Source organism: Vicia villosa, linkage group LG2 (assembly GCF_029867415.1).
Source record: "Vicia villosa cultivar HV-30 ecotype Madison, WI linkage group LG2, Vvil1.0, whole genome shotgun sequence".
In the NCBI taxonomy this organism is placed as follows: Eukaryota; Viridiplantae; Streptophyta; class Magnoliopsida; order Fabales; family Fabaceae; genus Vicia; species Vicia villosa.
The window spans coordinates 81,935,783-81,956,611 of record NC_081181.1 but is presented as its reverse complement, the minus strand read 5'-3'; the positions used below and the strand labels follow the sequence as shown (position 1 = coordinate 81,956,611).

Here is a 20,829-nt window from a genome sequence, read left to right as displayed (position 1 = left end):
AGGTTTTACACGGGCACCCGTGTTCCTGCACACGGCCCGTGTGGAAAAGTGCCCAGAAAGTGAATTTTGAGGTGAGGGCCAGATGGACAACACGGGCACCCGTGTTCCTGCACACGGCCCGTGTTGTTGAGCGCGGGCAGATGTTCTAATTTTGATATTTTGGAAACCTTGGGCCTCATTAAGGGTATTTCGGTCATTCCGGATACTGAGTGAGTGAAGCAACACTACTAAAACCTAACAGGAATAGAAGAGAGGGATCTGGGATCATCGAGCAGAGAGAATTACAGAGAAAGAAGAGTCAAGGGTTTTGGAAGAAGATCTTCAAGAGCACTGGCGATTGGAGATCATATCAACCACTAATTTCTTGTAATGACTTCAATTACTCTTGTTGTTTTCTTTATCATTATGAGTAGCTAAACAACACTATGCTAGGGGTGATGTCCCTGAATCTTTTTATGTGATGAATTGTCACAACCGTTGTTGATGAATTTGATGTTTAATTATAAATTGAGTTTTTGATTCATTGTTCTTAATGCTTTATTATATTGGAAAGTATCTTATCGTTCTATGGTTAGGGTTTGGCGTGACAAACCTCCCTAATGCTTGTGAATCAAAACACTTCCGGCAAATCGCTTAGGAATAAGGATTGCACTTTAGTGATCATTCATTCTAGACTCTAATGCATAAAAGACCTAATACTAAATTCAGTTATTGAGGAATTGAGATTGTCTAATTAGTGTTAAGGGGTTCTTCACTAAGGAATTAGGGAGAACTATTTATAGAATTGATACACAGTTATAATTAAATCATCTCATGAACACGGTGGTTTCAAGGAGTTACATAGGATTCATACATCTACCTTAGCATATCTGCTCATATTTGCACCAAGCTATCTTTTATTTAGTGTTTTATTTATTTCTAGTAATTCTAATTAATCAAACAAACCAAAACAACCCCCATGATATTTTTGTTCAATTGAATCATTGTGAAACTTGTAGTTTACACGCAGTCCGCGAGTTCGATACTGGGTATTTACCCTTCTTTACTACTACATCGAGGAAATAGTACACTTGCTATAATTTCCCGATCAATAGACACGAAGCAGACATGTTGATGCATTAAATTCAGGAAGGTTCTTTTGGTACTCATGCCAATGGACATTCGATGGCTAAAAAGTTGCTTAGAGCAGGTTACTATTGGCTGACAATGGAATCTGATTGCTACAAGTTTGTAAAGAAGTATCACAAATGTCAAGTGTATGCTGACAAGATTCATGTGCCTTCGACGCTTCTCAATGTTATTTCTTCTCCATGGCCTTTCTCTATGTGGGGTATTGATATGATTGGCATGATTGAACCCAAGGCTTCGAATGGACATCGGTTCATCCTGGTAGCAATCAATTATTTTACCAAGTGGGTAGAAGCTGCTTCATATGCTAATGTGACAAAGCAAGTTGTGGTCAGATTTATCAAGAACAACATTATCTGCAGATATGGTGTACCAAGCAAGATTATCACTGATAATGGCTTGAATCTGAATAATAGCATGATGAGAGAACTGTGTGAAAGTTTCAAAATTGAACATCACAACTCTTCGCCTTATAGGCCAAAGATGAATGGAGCTGTTGAAGCAGCAAATAAGAATATTAAGAAGATTGTGCAAAAGATGGTTGTTACGTACAAGGACTGGCATGAGATGCTCTCGTTTGCTTTGCATGGGTACCGTACATCTGTTCGTACTTCAACCGGGGCAACTCCCTTTTCTTTGGTTTATGGTATGGAAGCAGTGCTTCCTATTGAGGTCGAGATTCCATCGTTGAGAGTTTTAATGGAAACCAAGTTATCTGAGGCTGAGTGGTGTCAGAGCAGGTTTGATCAATTGAATTTGATAGAAGAAAAGAGAATGACGGCTTTATGCATGGTCAGTTGTACCAGAAAAGAATGAAGAAAGGATCTTTTCTTTCACCTCCGATTCAAGGGGCAAGTGGACTCCTAATTTTGAAGGACCATATGTTGTTAAGAAAGCCTTCTCTGGCGGTGCATTAATTCTTGCAACTATGGATGGAGAAGAGCTCCCACGTCCCGTGAATGCTGATGTAGTCAAGAAATACTTCGCCTAAAAATAATAAAAGAACAGCTCGCTAAGTTGAAAACCCGAAAGGGCGGCTTAGGCAAAAAAGAGCGTCTTGGTGGATTGAAAACCCGAAAGGGCGGTCCAGGCAAAAATTAGAGACATAAATAGAATAAAATACCCGGTGGACTGAAAACCCGAAAGGGCGGTCCAGGCAAAAGTTAGGGATTCATGGCAAGTAACTACATCAGACAAGACTTGATCATCAGCAGTCATCTGTTTATCATGAAGAAGTTCAACATATTTCAACGGAAGCCTTTGCTCAGGAATTCCAAGTTGAGAGAGAGGAGGGGGTCATTACATTTCAATGTACCTTTTCCACAAAATTACCACTTTCCAAACTTTGTAATCATCCGTGGGGTCTTGCCTTTCGTAGGCTACCATTCTATTAAAAAAGTTTGAGCCTTTGCATGTTATTTGCAATCTTATTTCTTCCATATTTCTTAAAATGTCATTTATTGTTGATAGTAATTTTTAAGACAAAGAGAAAATTGATCTCAACAAAATCCTTTTGGAAAATATAAAATTAGTTTTACTTTGATGCATGAGTGCATTACAAGGAACAGATATGTTGATGTATTTCAGATACAGAATGTATTCCAATTGATGTACCTTTGGTCTGGTTCAAATATGATGTAGAACTCAGCTATTTCGTTCTCTCGGCTCCGATGTTCCCTTAGTGTGGGTAGCATTTATTCCGAGGCCATCAAAAGTTTGTAGCAATTTCTGCTCATGTTTGTGGATGATACCTCTAGTGTTCAGCTTGAGACATTGCTTGATTATGTTATTTTTGTACTCTATCTCTTGAGTTAATCCTTGTGCTAAGTTTTGGCAGCATATGCATCATTAACATGCATCAAAAACAGTCATGCATTTATATTTGCTATCATGAAGTTTATTGTCAATCAGATTGCTCTTTCATTTAGAGTGTCTTAAGCAGAAAATACTCACTTTCCTTGAAATCACCACTGAATTTGTTTATATGTGGATAATGTGTTTCAGTTATTCTGTTCAGATGCTTACGAACAGAAATCTAGTGAGTTATTCCCTCACTTGATCTGGTCTCATGTGGCAGTTTCTTTCCATTTGGCCATGGATTGAATTTTGGTCGCTGGATGATGAATGTTGAGATTATGCATTTGTGTTTGCATCCTCAACCTTTGAAATAAAAGCAAAGTATTATTGATTGCTCTTCACCGTCAGTGATACGACGGGGCATCTCTTCACACATTCAGTAGAACGTTGGTGTATTTTGTTATATGTTCATCGTCAGTGGTACGTCGATGTATTTCTCTTTTCTACCTCCAGTGGAACGTTGGTAGTTCACCTTCAGTGGAACGTTGGTGTATATGTTATATTCATCGTCAGTGGTACGTCGATGTATTTCTCTTTTCTACCTCCAGTGGAACGTTGGTAGTTCACCTTCAGTGGAACGTTGGTGTATATGGTTATATTCATCGTCAGTGGTACGTCGATGTATTTCTCTTCACACCTTCAGTGGAACGTTGGTGTATATGGTTATATTCATCGTCAGTGGTACGTCGATGTATTTCTCTTCACACCTTCAGTGGAACGTTGGTGTATATGGTTATATTCATCGTCAGTGGTACGTTTATGTATTTCTCTTCTCACCTTCAGTGGAACGTTGGTGTATCTTGTTATCTTCATCGTCAGTGGTACGTCGATGTATTTCTCTTCTCACCTTCAGTGGAATGTTGGTGTATGTTACATCTCCATCGTCAGTGGTACGTCGATGTGTTTCCCTTTTCTACCTCCAGTAGAACGTTGGTAGTTCATCTTCAGTGGAACGTTGGTGTATCTTGTTCATCGTCAGTGGTACGTCGATGTCTTTCTCTTCATACCTTCAATGGAACGTTGGTATCTGTTATCGTCAGTGGTACGACGGGGCATCTCCTTTCACCTTCAGTGGAACGTTGGTGTATATTGTTATATTTTTATCGTCAGTGGTACGTCGATGCATTTCTATTCATATCATCAGTGGAAGGATGGTGTGTTCTTTGTTAGTGAAAGATGGGTATTCTGACTCCCCAGTGAAAGAGGATGCATATCTTATGATTCCCCAGTGAAAGAGGATGCATATTTTCTCATCCCCAGTGAAAGAGGATGCCCCCTTTTCTCACCCCTAGCAAAAGGTGATGCTTTAACCTCTCTGGTGCGAAATGTTTTCCCCAATGAAGTTTCTTTTCCCAGCAAAGTTTCGTCTCTCCAACAGAGTCTTGTCTTCCCAAGTGGAGTTCTTCCCGCAAGACATTTTGTTTTCCCCAGTGGATTTCCTTTGCCTCCCTAGTGTTGTCGTGTTTCATCGTCATCATATGCATTCATTAAACATCGCATTATGTTTTAGGTTCAAAAATTTTGTGTTTTATATATTTAAGTCTCTTCAATTTCGTTAAAACGAAGATTTCCAATCATCGTATCTCCGAACCGAAGAAACTTAAATAGGGGCATCTGTCGTACCCCAATTTTTGACCCTAAAATCATACATCAATTGCATATTAATCATTAATCAAGAGCACCATTGTGAGGCTTTATCTTTGATACTGTGATTGTCTCTGAGGGGAATTATCAAGCGCTTTTAGCTTTTTATTTGTTCATACTAACAAAAATCAAAAAAATATGTGTTTTGTCTCTTTTGTTTATATTTTACAGGTAAAAGATCGGGAAAAAATCAAAACAGTGCAAGAAAACTTTTTTTGGAAATTTGAAGGTGGAAATTGATTTACCCCTATGGGAAATCGATTTCCTGTGCGCAAAATTCAAAAAATATATAAGGAGGGAAGCTTGACATCATTTTGGCACCTTTTTATTTGATCACTTTGTCATTTTTCCACCTCACCAAAATTAATCCCTTCATTAAACCCACTTAAACCACATTTTACCATTTTTACCATTTAAATACCATTTAAGTACCAATTAAACACAAGTTAATTAACCAAGAGCAAATGACCAAATTGCCACTACTCTTTCTCTCATCCTATAAATAGAGGTCTCTACTCTCTCATTTCTCAAGCTTGGAGAGCCAAAAAATTGCTTGCAAATTCATTTCTCACCCTTTCCAAAACCCTCACCCAAAGTTCATTCTCATAGAATTAGTGAGATTCACATTGAATCTTACTAGTTTTGAACTAAACCTCCTACATTTCTCTCTTTGCTTTGTTTGTTCATCTCCAATTTTGAAGTATCTACACACTTTGTGCTTGTTCTTGAAGTTACTCCAACAATTTGTTTCAAGAATTGGTAAATTCCTAAATTCTAAGATGTAGATCTTTGATGCTTGTGTTCAATGCATCTTTGATGCTATATTGGTCCTATTTGATGGTGATTTTGTGGAAAATTCGTGCTCCAATGGATATGTGATCATAAGGTGTTTGTATGTTTGTCTAAATCAAGTTTCAAAGTTCATAATGTTGTGTTTTTGAAAACTGTGTGCAGGAAATCGATTTCCTACAGAGGGAAATCGATTTCCACTCTATTTTTTGCGCCAGATCTGAATTCTGCAGGCAGGAAATCGATTTCCTACAGAGGTAAATCGATTTCCGGTGAAGCAGAATGCTTGTTTTTGCTATTTTTGACTTGTTTTTGGTTCTAACTCTTCTTCTACTCCATTCTTTTGATATTTTCTCTGAATCACAAATTAGAGGCCTAATTTCTCTCTAATTTCAATGGACTTAGGGCGTCCATAGGATGAGAATCCAAATCCGCAAAATTAAGTGATTGAAATTATGGTTGAAAGGAGCTTTTAAGGTGGTTCCATCTTTTGTTTCTTTTTATTTTGATCGATGAAAGTCTTAACACCTTGAGAATTCTTATGGATTCTTGGTAAAAACTAGATCACTCACCATTTTTTTTTTCGTGCGGTATTGCTTTCGGAGAGTGATCTACATATCGCTTCTCTCGCATGCATTAGCACGTAAAGTTTTGACCGGCCTCGTTGTAGGGTGATTTCTACATAAATCACTTGGCGATCTGCTTAACATAGCACAATATTTCGTGTCCCGAATAAATAAAAAAGATCAAATATGGAAGAGAATTGTATGCGGTTGATTTAATACTTATGGAGGTTTATCGTGTAGTCGCTATGATTTTATCAAGCTTCTGATAAATGTCCATTGAATTTAAATCCGAGAACATCCTTCAATCACCATCGATCTTCCTTACTAACTTTGATAACATACTTGACAAGTTTCAAGATGGTTATCTTTAACATCTAACCACTAACTTTAATTTCCGCAATTTATTATATTGCTCTTTATATTTTGCTTTATGCTTTATCATTTCATCATATTTACATTCCGCTATTTTTCTTTGTCCATTTGGACACTATGTTTATGTTTCCGCTATTTTATTTTGTCCACTTGGACCATACTTTACTTTTATGCTAAAACACTAATAAACAACAAAAATCTAAAAAACGTTTAAGGCTCTCTTTTGGACTATTGGTTACTATCCCTAGCATTTTGGAGATGTGGACTTATGGACTTAGTGCCTCTGGACCCTTATTCTGTTATTACTCTGTGATTGTTATGTCTGTCTGGCATTGGATTGTTGTCTGTTTGTGTATGCAGGTATTTCCTTTAAAGTCCTTGATGGTTAATTACAAGGCATTGAGATAAGGATTTTACCCGAAAACAGCCGTTACTCTGCCCGATTTTCGTCAGAATTTTAATGTGCTTAATACAAAGTGGTGCTAAGATAATAAGTTCATCTGGATCCCCAAGTATGTGTTGGTTTGGTGTTGATAAGTCCGAAGGATGGGAAATCTACCTTGACCCGTAATGTCAAGTACTGGCTTCTTATTTCAGTTAGACCGTTCTTTTCTTTAGCTTTTATTTTATGCACTAGGTTAGCCTCTTCATCTCCTCACCTTCTTAAATTTTCAAAATCTTCTCCCTTTTTCAAAAACCTTCTTATGTTTGCAATCTTTTCAATACCTTTTCTCTTAAAATATCTTTTGCCCTTAGTGGCTTTTCTTCAAAAGTTTAGACACGACTAATTATCGAAACGAGTGGTTATACCCCACGATTTTGAAATTGATTGATATAATGAGATCTTTTCCGTGTGATAGAGCTAGTGGCATACTCGTTGATTTTATCCGAGTTGGAGCCCTTCTTTCATTTGCGATGCAAAGAACTCGTTTGTTCTCATGCTCAAGATCAATGGCTGAGTATTTCTCTCCGACGACGATAAAGTGTTTATTCGTTTTTAAACCGTTTTTCCCTTTTAAGCGGAACTACATTAGCTCTGACTTCTCCATTGCACCGAGGAGGTATGTAGGCACAAGGCTTAACATCTTGCCGAGCTTATTTTAAAAATAAAACAAACTCTTTTTTAGCACACACGACACAAATTTTCAAAAAGGTTCCTGTGGAGTACCACAGATATGAGGGGTGCTTAAAACCTTCCCCTTGTATAATCAACACCCGAACCTGAGTTCTCTTTTTGTTTTAAAAACAAACTTTTGGTTTTACGTTCTTTTCCCTTTTCTTTTGGAAACAATAAAGCGCGGTGGCAATTTCAAACGAAATATTGAGTCGAGTCAATTCCATGGCTTCGATCTCAGATTTTCCCCGCTACACCAGCCAATTCAAGAAAATTTATAATCTCTGTCACCGACTTCGAAGCTTCCCACTGCGCTACAGCCTCAACTTTTGACAGATCAACGACAATCCCACCACTAGAAATTACCTGGCCTAGAAAAATCACTTCTCTTAACTAAAACTCGCACTTAGATAGCTTAGCATATAACGGTTTCTCCTTCAACAACTCCAACACTATTCTCAGATGTTCAACATGCTCTTCGTCCATCTTCGAATAAACTAGTATGTCTTCAATAAACACTACCATAAACTTATCCAAATACTCGTGAAAAGTCATATTCATGTATTCCATAAACACACCTGGCGCATTGGTCACACCAAATGGCATCACTGAATATTAATAATGATCACACCTCATTCTAAAAGCTGTCTTCTAAATATCTTCGGCCTTCACATGAATCTCATGATATCCATACCTCAAGTCAATCTTACTAAAGACACATGCGCCAACCAATTGATCCATCAAATCATTAATTCTTGGAAGCGGATACTTATTCTTAATAGTGACCTTATTCAATTGTCTATAGTCAACACACAAACGCATACTACCATCTTTCTTCTTCACCAACAACACTGGTGCACCCCACAGTGAAACACTAGGCCACATAAATTTCTTCTCGAGTAAGTCCTCTAGTTGTTTCTTCAAGAAAACTCAACTCTACCGTAGACATCCGATATGGAGCCATGGACGCTAGACTCGTACCGGCCACTAAGTCTATTGCAAACTCTACGTCACGCTCAGGCATCAAATCACTGATCTCTTCAGGAAACACTTTTGAGAATTAACAAAAGACGGGAAAATCACCAATTGCTCCTTTACTCTTAGCCTCCAATGAAGCTATGACCATAAACACCATCACCCCATCTTTCACAGACTCATCTACTTACTTAGCAGAAACAAACAGCTCTTCACCATCTTCAAACTTAGATTCACGCTCTAGATGCAAGTCGTAGATATCTTCAGGAAAAATATAAGGAAATACACACCACTGGTATATCACTAGCTGTCATATTGCTTTCTACTCTACAAGAGGCAAACATCAACAATGCATGATAGTTCCCCTCAAAGACATTATCCTTCAAAATTTTTCATCTCTTAGTAGAATTAGCAAAAATAGTATAACTACATTGAACAACTCAAAAAAATATAGTTTTAGCACAAGAGTTATTCATATCACACAATGTCAAATTAAGACTATGACAATCACAAGGAGTATAAAAGGATCTTGGATTTATGACTAAAAATTTCTTTTATACACCTTGGTGTTTTCCTTTCATATTTGACCCATTATCATAACCATGTCCCCGCACATCAAATATCTCAAGATCAATATTTTTCAATTCATCTTGTAAAACATCTAAAAACCTTGAACAGTTGTATCATTCACATTCAAAAATCTTAAAAAAGATTCTTCAACACTAACAGAATTTAAAGAAACATCCACATGTTGTATTATCAAAGACATTTGCTCTTGGTGACTAACATCAGGAGTACAATCAAATATCACTGCGAAATACTTTGCTTATTTTATTTTTCTAATGATTTCATTTTTAATTGTAGAAGAAAGCAAAAGTATTAACTTGTTTTGAATATTATGCCCAAGAAAGTGAACATGAAGATTATCATTTGTGATACGTCTAACATGTTCTTAGACAATTGGGTCAAATTCAGTTAGCATTTCAATTATGCCTAAAAAATTCTCAATATTATTTTTTTACAATCTCTCATTAGAACCACAAAATTCCAAATTATGTTTAGTAAGAATTTTCACTATTGTAATAATTCTTGTTAAACCATTTTACTAATGTTCCTTTTCATTCTCAATCAACCTTTGAGTTGTTTTATCAATAGTTTGCAAATTTTGCATTCTTTTAAGCAACTCACACCAAATAGTCATATTGTCAACATGTTCCATACTTGCCTCAAGCTCTCTAAGTCTTTCACCAACATGTTTCCAAGTACGAAAACCCTCATTTGCTAATTGATCTCTACCAATCACTCTTTTAAAATTCTACAACAAAAATAAAATACTCTATCAAACCTTTTTGAATAAACAAGCCAATTTCTATCATATTTCTCTCCATTTGGTAAAACTATAATACACAAATTAGTCGTAAAACGACTAGAAAATTTATCTTTAGGACCCTTCACAATAGACGAGTCTCTTTTAAGACCATTTATTGCTAATAAATCAACCACTTTAGACTCAAGAGAATCACGTATTGATGGATATATATATATATATATATATATATATATATATATATATATATATATATATATATATATATATATATATATATATATATATATATATATATATATATATATATATATATATATATATATATATATATATATTGTGGACGAAGAGTTTCCACATGGAGGGGGTGTATCACCTTAAGGTTTTAGGTGGAGAATTGGTGTGTCTCCCACAAAGGTGTGTTGCTCAAGTGGAATGCTCCCGAACTTGACCCTCCCCCGATTGTTACGCTAACAAATGGTATCAATTTATTATGAATTCAATGCCAAGAACAAAGTATAAAGCAAAGAAAGAATAAAGCACAAGGAAGAAGAAGAACAAAAGAATTGGTTATAACTACTGTTCTTTTACTTTCTCTTAGAAAACAAGATTACAAGTTTACAAGAATAACAAAATAACATTTCTCACCCTAAGTTAGGATTTACAACATGCAATGATGAGAGACTAGTATGCTATTTATAATAAAAACCTAACATACCAACAAATGGGCTTTTTCCACAAGGCCCATTACACAAGAAAACTTAATAAACAAGCTAACTTAACAAATTAGGGTTTAAATACTAAAACCTAATTTAACATGCTAACAACCCTAGCATCTTCGACACTAGCATGTGAACAGATTTCGACTTCATGCTTAATCATGTCGAACCAAGAAGGAATCCTTCTACCATACTAGAGTTCGATCCAATATCTCACAAATCTGGTGCAATGAGCATGGAGAAGATGCCTTCAACAAAGTATGAGATTGAAAATTTCACCGGAGTGAATGATTTCGGTCTGTGACGCTTGAAGATGAAAGCCCTACTGGTTCAGCAGGGTTGCTTGGAAGCGTTGAAGGGAGAGGAAGCCATGAATGTTGCATTAATGGCAGCAGAGAAGACGACTATGATCGAGAAAGCACACAGCGCAATTTTGTTGAGCCTTGGTGATAAGATTCTCAGACAGGTATCAAAGGAGACGAAGGCATCAGGGTTACGGACGAAACTTGAAAGTTTTTACATGACCAAATCATTGGGAAATTGACTCTACCTAAAGCAAGCTTTGTATTTATTTAAGATGATTGAAGACAAAGTGTTAGCTGAGCAGTTGGATATGTTCAACAAGCTGATTCTTGATCTTGAAAATATTGATGTGAAGATCGATGATGAAGATCAAGCGTTGTTACTATTGTGCGCGTTGCCTCGATCACATGCTCACTTCAAAGAAACTCTCTTGTATGGAAGGGGGTCTCTGACCTTTGAAGAAGTTCAATCAGTGTTGTATTCTAAGGACTTGAACGAACGAAAGGAGCATAAACCTTCGACTATTGGTGATGGTTTAGCCGTTAAAGGAAAATTCTTGCGAAAGGATGGTAAGTTCGACAAGAATAAAGGAAAAAGTCAGAAGAAGTCTTATAATGGCGAAGCATCTAGTATTCGATACTATCATTGTAAGAAGGAGGGTCGCAAAAGAAAGGTGTGCCCTGAACGCCTGAAAGATAATGGAGGTAAGGATAATGGCAATGCAGCCATTGTTCAAGATGATTTCGAATCATCTGATGTCCTTGTGGTTTCGAGCAGTGACTCTAGGAGAGAGTGGATTATGGATTCAGGTTGCACTTGGCCCATGACTCCAAACAAAGACTTGTTTGAGGAATTATGTGATCAAGATGGTGGATCAGTACTACTGGGAAACAACAAAGCTTGCAAGATTGCAGGTGTTGGATATGTGAGATTCAAGTTCCATGATGAGTCAATAAGGTTGTTGACAGAAGTCAAGTATGTTCCTAATTTGAAGAGAAAACTGCTTTCTCTTTGTGAATTCGACAAGAAAGGGTATGTTTTTCAAGGAGAGAAAAGTATCCTAAGAGTCATGAAGGGGTCGAAGGAAGTCTTGAAAGGCGTGAAGAAACAAGGCTTGTATACTCTTGATGATGAAGTTGTAAGTGGTTCGACAAATGTTGCATCCACGAAACCTTTGTCGAAGATAGAAATCTGGCACATGAGATTGGACCATGTCAGTGAAAGGGGTCTGGTCGAATTAGGGAAACAAAATCTTCTTGGTGGAGACAAAGTCGAAAAGATGAAGTTTTGTGAACCCTGTGTACTTGGAAAATATTGCAGAGTGAAGTTCAACTAAGGCAAACAAATAACACATGGATCCCTTGATTACATCCATGCTGATCTTTGGGGGCCTGCAAGGTGTCCATCACATTCAGGAGCAAGGTATTATCTATCCATAGTTGATGATTATTTTAGGAAGTTATGGGTATTCATCCAGAAGACTAAGGATGAAACTTTTGAGAATTTCAAAAGTTGGAAGACTCTGGTCGAAAATCAGACTGGCGGGAAGGTCAAGAGGTTGAGAATCGATAATGGTCTTGAATTTTGCAATGGGGAATTCAACAGTTTTTGTGCTACCTCTGATATAGCAAGACACGGAACTACTGCAGGTACTCCACAGCAAAATGGTTTGGCTGAAAGGTTTAATCGAACTATTTTGAGAGAGTTAGATGCATGTTGACTAGTGCTGGGTTAAAGAAGGTGTTATGGACTGAGGCTGTTTCGACATCAACATATCTGATAAATAAATGTCCTTCGACAGTGTTAAATATGAAGACACCTGAAGAAGTTTGGTCGGGACATCCACCAGATCTCGACAAACTAAGATTATTTGGCTGCATAGCATATGCTCAGATTAGGCAAGACAATGTCGAATCTAGAGCTCTGAAATTCATGTTCATGGGATACCCTGAAAGAGTCAAAGCTTATAGGCTATGGTACCTAGAGCCGGGTCACATGAGGTGTATCACCAGTCGAGATGTAGTTTTCAATGAAGCTGAGATGGCGTTCAAGAAAATTGATGATAATGGTCGAAGTTCAGAAGAGCTGAAACATGTAGAGATTCCTGTTGAGGTGGAGCAAGTTGATGCTGAATTGCATATCCTTGATGAAGTCGAAGAAGCAGAAGATGCATCTATTGCCGAGAGATAGGTTGAGAAGAGTCATCAAGCCACCTCAGATACTTGGGTATGCAGATCTTATAGCTTATGCACTAATCTCTTCCAGCGAGGTTCTTGATGATGAACCTAGAGATTATAAGGAAGTTATGAGGATTCAAAATAAGACTGAATGGCTGAAGGCCATGGATGATGAGACGAAATCTCTTCATCATAATCACACATGTGAACTGATCAAGAAACCTGCTGAAGCAAGGTTAGTCAGTTGTAAATGGATTTTCAAAGTTAAGGAAGGAATCAAAGGAGTGGCGTCGAAAAGATACAAGGCAAGGTTGGTCGTAAGGGGTTTCACCCAGAAAGAAGGTGTCGACTTCAATGATGTGCTTTCTCCTGTTGTGAAGCATATGTCCATTTGAATGTTGCTTGCCATGGTGGCACAATTCGACCTTGAACTGGAACAGATGGATGTGAAGACTGCATTCTTGTATGGTGATTTAGATGAAACGATCCTGATGAGGCAACCTGAAGGGTATGTCGAAAAGAGGAAGGAAAATTATGTGTGCAAGCTAAAGAGATCTTTATATGGGCTGAAACAATCTCCTCGACAATGGAATAGGAGATTCGATAAGTTCATGGCACGCATAAGTTTCATTAGAAGTCAGTTCGACCATTGCGTGTACTTCCGATTTCGACCTGGTAATTCATTTGTTATTTTGTTGCTTTATGTGGATGATATTCTCATAGCAAGCAACTTATGTCGAAGATGTGATGAGGGTGAAGGTTGAACTCAATAAGGAGTTCGATATGAAGGATTTGGGAGCTGCTTCCAGGATTCTTGGAATTGACATTCGAAGTGATAGGAAGAAGTCAAAGTTATGCTTATCTCAAGAGGCATATCTACGAAAGATTCTCAAAAATTTTGGTATGTCAAATTCGAAGCCTGTTGTGACTCCAACAAACCATCAATTCAAGTTGAGTATAGATCAGTGTCCCAGTACTGATGTCGAAAGATCCTATATGAATAGTATCCCATATGCTAATATAGTTGGTTCTTTGATGTATGTTATGGTTTGTACTAGACCCGGTATAGCATATGCAGTAAGTCTTGTAAGCAGATGCATGACGAATCTTCGAAAGGCTCACTAGAAAGCATTGAAGTGGATTTTAAGGTACATAAATGAGTCTCTGAACAGGGTCCTAATTTATGGTGGAGCCTTGGGTGAAGATAGTAAAGTAGTAATCAAAGGATATGTCGACTCTGATTATGTAGGCTGTATGGATTCTTGAAAATCTATTTCTGAATATGCTTTCACTATATTTGGCACTGCAATCAGTTGGAAAGAAACACTTCAGAAGGTTGTTGCTCTATCAACCACTGAAGCGGAGTATATTGCCTTAACTGAAGTTGTGAAAGAAGCATTGTTGCTTGAAGGTTTTGCAAAGGAGCTGAAACTTCAAGGTCGAAGTATCATTGTTAAATGTGATAGTCAAAGTACAATACACTTGTCGAAGAACTCAACATATCATGAGCGAACTAAGCACATCGATGTGAGGTTGCATTTTATAATAGGAGTAATCGAGCATGGAGAAGTCCAAGTGCTGAAAGTTTCGACAGATCACAATGCTGCTGATATGATTACCAAGTCATTGCCGAGTTGCAAGTTTTTCCACTGTATGCAGTTGATAAAGCTGCATGAAGAAAGCTAGTTTATTCCCTTGATGTTGTAGAGTTAGATCCAAGGTGGAGATTTGTGAGATATTGGATCGAACTCTAGTATGGTCGAAGGGTAGCTTCTTGGTTCGACAGGATTAAGCATGAAGTTGAAGGTTGTTCACATGCTAGTGTCGAAGATGCTAGGGTTGTTAGCATGTTAAATTAGTTTTTAGTGTTTAAACCCTAATTTGTTTAGTTAGCTTGGTTATTAAGTTAGCTTATGTAATGGGCCTTGTGGAAAAAGCCCATTAGTTAGTATACTAGGTTTTATTATAAATGGCATACTAGTCTCTCATCACTGCACGTTGCAAATCCTAACTTAGGGTGAAAGAGGTTATTTTGTTATTCTTGTAATCTTGTTTTCTAAGAGAAAGTAAAAGAATAGCAGTTATAACCAATTTTTGTGTTTTTCTTCCTTGTGCTTTATTCTTTCTTTTTTTATATTGAATTCACAATATATATATATATATATATATATATATATATATATATATATATATATATATATATATATATATATATATATATATATATATATATATATATATATATATATATATAATTGATCCCTTAAACAATTGAAGTCTAATAAGAAATGGAAGATTTTTTTTGTCATATATAGTGCCAACTTGCTCTAAAATGGTGGACTCGCCGAGTTTTATGCATAACACTTGTACTCTTTTCACACATAAAGTCTTCATTTTATCATGTGCTAGCTCGTCTAAATTTTATTTTTCCATATTCATAATAAACCTTTGGGGAAGGTTCCATAACGAAGTAACCACGAAATTCAAAACTCTGAGTTGTCACAAACAACAAACAACCCTTATCTTTCTTCCATCAAAGTTTACATAGTAGCATAAACCTTCACACAGTGCTACAAATATATAAACCAGTTGTAACATATAGTAACATACACATTAGCATCAACATGGCATGGTCATATTCATCTTCATCTTCCACATCCTCATCCAAAAATACACCTCAAGAAAATCACGAAGTGTTCATTAGTTTTAGAAGTGATGACACACGCAAAACTTTCACAAGCCATCTTAACGGTGCTTTGAAGAGATTAGATATAAAAACTTACATAGACAACGATCTTAAAAGCGGTGACGAAATACCGACTTCGCTTGTTAACGCCATCGAAGAAGCCAAGCTTTCCGTCGTTGTTTTTTCAAAAAACTACGCGGAGTCAAAATGGTGTCTGGAAGAACTTGTGAAAATACTCGAATGTAAAGAGACGAGAGGGCAAGTTGTTGTGCCGGTTTTCTATGACGTTGATCCTTCTGATGTTAGGAATCAGAGGGGAAGCTATGCTGAAGCTTTTGCTAAGCATGAGAAGAACTTTGAGGAGAAGAAGAAGGTGCAGGAATGGAGGAAAGGTTTGACAGAAGCTGCTAATTTTTCTGGTTGGGATTGCAATGTCAACAGGTAACTTTATATCAATCAACTTTTTTCCATCCAGATTGATTTTGTCATCGAAAAACTGGAGCGGAACAAACAAGTTGTTGTCTGTTTGTCTGTTTTTTTCTGTATAATCATGAGATTTTTACATGTGCTGTTTTTTTTAATCTTTGTGTACAGGACAGAATTGGAATTAGTTGAAGAAATTGCTATGGATGTTCTTGAAAAGGTGGATCGAGTTTATGTTGGTGACCTAGATCATGAGATTGATAAGTTAGAGAAACTGGCAAAGCTCCAATATCAATTTTATCAAAGTATAATTACTCTTGAAAATCTGAACAAGTATAATGCAACGGTTCGACGTATTACAGAAATTAAAATGGAGAGAAGTCTCCGTTTGCTTCGATTGACACCTGATTTGCTTTCACATTTAGAGGGCTTTTCAAACAACAATAGTAGGTCTCCATTTTAAACAAATTGATGTATTAGTTTTATGAGGATTCAATTGTTGTTTATTTATTATATGCGAAGTTTCAATTTGATGAGTATGGTGATGAGAAATGCCATTCTATATAAATCATTTGTATGCTCTAGCTTTAACAAGGGTGTGATTTGGACTATTCTCAATATCAATAGATGAGGTTATGGACATGTCATAAGCTGTTTCCATGTATTTTCCCAACCAGTTTCACAACAGAGAAAAGTGGATACACAAAACATTAGCTATTTCAATGTTACAAATTATTATTTACATAAAATTTAAGCGCATAAAAATGAATGAAGAGAATGGATAAGAAAACTTCTAACAGCTTTCTTTGCACTGATAAAGAAAACTAAGAGTCTACAACATTTTAAGGCCTCAACTCGACGAGTTCAGACCTTTTTTAAGATTTCTAAGGATGGTCCACATGAATGTGGAAACAAAGAAAAGGATTATACCGGTAATGATGGCATAGTTCAGACCAAGGTTCACTAGAAAATTTACGAGCAGCCCGGCAAATACAACACCAAAGAAATTTGCAGATACGCCAGTCCAAAACGGCATATCGAGAATCGACGCTATAATGGCTCCTGACCATGCTCCTGTTCCGGGAAATGGGACAGCCACAAACAGCATCAGACCAAGCCACTGAAACTCCTCCACTGGTCCGGCTTTTGCTTTGGCATTCTTGAACAGAATGTCGAGGAATCGTGATGCAGAAGGGCTTGTTGAAGCGACGAATGATGCAAACCTTTTCAAGTAGAGTATGATGAATGGCACAGGTACCATGTTCCTACACCAGTTATATAAACTCTGTTCATTAAACCAGACAAATAGCTCTCACTACTGCCAAAACCAAAATCAATTATGTCAACAAGGTGTTCTCAATCGCACACTGCTAAAAACAACCAACGATATATGCAAATTCCGCTACACTACAGTGCTACAGCGCTGCTATGGCCAGTATTTGACAACAATTTGTATTAAATAGAGTATCTCAGAACACTAGCGGTATGTTCAAATTACGCTACACCATAGCACTGCTAAGGTTACTATTGGAAACGCTACAACAACAACAAAATCTTGTCCCATTAAGTGGGATCGGCTACATGGATCAACTTTTGTCATAAAACTCTATGTAGCATGGACACTTCTCCTTCTTGAGCTATCAAATGTAGTACTTGTTTCTGATACCGACACCCATATGACACTTGTATAATCCCTTTCAAACACTCCTCATTTGAACTCCTATTGGAAGAATTTCTTTTAACAAACTTGAACACTTAGCTAACACTCAAACAAGGCTTAACACCAGAAGTTAAAACTATCATAAAAATCAACTTATATAAAGAAGGTAATACCTAAAAATTGTTAGAAGCCTCCAATAAACTTCATTTGGGAACGCAATTACCTTCCTTTCTTCATCCTTGTATTCAACACATACAGATAAGGATGGTCAAGATTGATTCCTAAGTTTTTAACTGATACATGCTCTACACACATCGCGGGTGTGTTCATATCTGTATGGTGTTCAGTATCCATGATTTTTCACGGTATCAAGAATCGATATGCAACCCCTCAACCGCTTTTTAAAACCCTACATCCCACTTACATGTACTAACTAAGAAGCACAGACTCCAAAAACATGACACCGACATTGATACATAGATACCAATAACAATTAAGTACCGCCGTACCGGTGTTGATTTCGAACACCAATACAGACATGTTTTTTCCAGAGGTGTTAGTGCTACGGAGTGTACTAACAAATGATCTATTAACTAACAACTAACATTTGATGTTAAAAAGTATCTATCAATTTCTCCCCTAAGCAAAAGGTTTTAGAAAAGCAAGAAGAAACTAACCCAAGAATGGATACCACAGTCAAGGTTGTAGGATTGAGTTGCAACCAATAACCAACAGGTATAGCCCCACGAAGCTCTAGAACAGGAAGAGCAGCAATTATAAACACAACAACCCAATCAGGCAAACCCAATCTCCTCAACGAATCAGCAATCTTCAACCCAAATCCAGAAGCTTTAATAGAATCAACAGCAGCAGCATTAGCATCCTTAGAGTAAGCAAACCAAGCCAAAGACAAAGAAGTCCAGAAAACCACCCAGAGAGCAAATTTAACCGGCTTTTCTTCATAAAAAACCAGTCTTTCAGGCTCATCGATAGCATCCAAACCCTCCTTAGAAGTAGCTTTGATTTGGGTGGGAGCTAGTTTTGCAAAAGAATGTGTCAAATGAGGAGAACCGTAATGAAGGGTTAGTGGGGTTTTGGGTTTAAGAGATGGTCTGGGGTTTAAGATTAGAGAATGAGGGTTGAAAATTGAAATTCTTTGATGGGGTTTTGGTGTGAAACAGAATGGGGATGATAGTGATAGAGCTGAAGAAGCCATTAGAGACCAAAAAATGAGGTGAAAAATGGAACTTTTTTTGTTTGGTGCTAGAAGATTTAGTTATGGAAGTTAAAATGGTTGGTGTTGAGATTCATGAAGATGGGTAATAGCTTCTGAGTAATTGTGGGGGTGCAGAAAAAAACAAAAACAAACGGAGTTCACAACGTGGTTCTAAATTCTGCGTTTTTTTTTTCTGAGTAGAGATTGACCCCCTGGAGAGTGAGAAGCAGAAACTTTTTGGAAGCGACGGCACGCACGGGCTAACGATTTTCTGGAGATGATACTTCGTGCATTCAAGCATTTGGTGCATTTGTGATCGTTAGATCGAGATCTGACGTTGTACATTAAATTTAAATGTGTATATAAAGGTAGCAATGAATCTAACTAACTCAAGAAATTTAATAAACTACTACCCAAATTACTAATTACCCCTGGATAAACTCATTTAAAGTGAGATTTTCGCCTTCATAATTCTAGTGGCAACTTTTTCATTTTTAATTATTGTTTACTATGTATTAATTATAACATTTAGAATTGTTTCTTCCATCTACATACTATGGATTCAACACACCTTGACTCGGAAAAATCAGTGGTGTTTACAAAGACTCGGTCAAGTTTTAGAATACTTCTATAATAATAGTTCTAATGAATGTTAGTGATAGAGCTTTTAATCGTGACTCTTGTGGAAGAGCTTCTGGAGACTTCTTTAGCTCCAAGATTATGTTGTCCAAGTTCTGAATAATCTAAAGACAAGGTTCTGGATGAACAAGTTTTGAAGATTTTGAAGATTCTGAAGATAGAGATTCTGAAGACCAGGTGCTGAAGACAAGGTTCTGGATGAACAAGTTTTGAAGACTATGAAGACTTAGGTTCTGAAGATTCAAGTTTTGGTCCTTCTAAACATGTTTCATAATCAACTATCAAAAGCCTTTGAAGATTAGAAGATAAGATCAAAATTGGTTTGCATGAGGAAATAGTACGAGGTATGGAATGCCCTATACGACTTTCAGGATTACCGACTGACCCCACAAACCAACACGGGTCTTTTCAGCATGCTTTATCCTCACTCACACACTTTCCAGGAAACTTCTTAAAAGGTCACCCATCCAAATACTAGTTCAAGTCAAGCACGCTTAACTATGGAGTTCTTATCTTCTAGGCTACCGAAAACAAGATGCATCTTGTTGGTAAAGGTACTATCAATTAATCCTTATAAGTCTTCCTTTAACTATGAAGTTTCATACCTACGCAGCCTCAGGATTCCTCTCATTCAGATGTGAATTTGGCGATCACTCCTCGCCCTCTTCGGCTTTGGGAGTCTCTCATTGTCATGCCTCGTGCACCGATAACCACTTCGCACCTTCGTTGATCTCGGGTGTTACATGTCCATCAGCTTTCGTTTGGTTCGTCCCCGAACCACATCGTATTGGGAGAGATCTATTGTGATAACATTTGTAACACCCCCAGACTACTTTCAGGATTATTGGCTGACCCCACAAACCAACACTGGACTTTTCAGCATGCTTTGTTCTCACTCACACACTTTCTAGGAAACTCTCTAGAAAGTCACCCATCCAAATACTATTCCTAGTCAAGCAAGCTTAACTTTGGAGTTATTATCTGTTAGGCTATCAAAAATAAGATGCTTCTTCTTTTTGGTAACTTAACAAATAAGAACTCCATAGTTAAGCGTGTTTGTGGGGTGGCGCAAGGACTGTATTACAGTACTATTTTATTAACCACCCCCTCATTGACTGTTGTGGACAAAACAGCTGGAATTAAGTACTCTTATTCTACCCTTCAACATAATTCTTTTTGGCTATAAAAGGAAGACCTATAAGACTAAATATAAGAACAATTCCTGCTAACAACA

General features: G+C 37.1%; 2 protein-coding genes across 2 annotated transcripts; one reads left to right on the top strand and one right to left on the bottom strand.

The window, feature by feature from the left end:
* Positions 1 to 15,357: 15,357 nt before the first annotated feature.
* Positions 15,358 to 16,730, top strand: LOC131651594 (disease resistance protein RPV1-like). Its single transcript, XM_058921255.1, has 2 exons — positions 15,358 to 16,098; positions 16,252 to 16,730. The coding sequence occupies exons 1-2, from the start codon at positions 15,596 to 15,598 to the stop codon at positions 16,541 to 16,543; spliced, it is 795 nt and encodes a 264-aa protein (XP_058777238.1). The 5' UTR covers positions 15,358 to 15,595; the 3' UTR covers positions 16,544 to 16,730.
* Positions 16,731 to 16,862: 132 nt separating this feature from the next.
* Positions 16,863 to 19,239, bottom strand: LOC131651593 (uncharacterized). The gene is made up of 2 exons (XM_058921254.1): positions 18,418 to 19,239; positions 16,863 to 17,345 (listed from the first exon to the last, which is right to left on the bottom strand). The coding sequence occupies exons 1-2, from the start codon at positions 18,954 to 18,956 to the stop codon at positions 16,931 to 16,933; spliced, it is 954 nt and encodes a 317-aa protein (XP_058777237.1). The 5' UTR covers positions 18,957 to 19,239; the 3' UTR covers positions 16,863 to 16,930.
* Between the last annotated feature and the right edge of the window lie 1,590 nt (positions 19,240 to 20,829).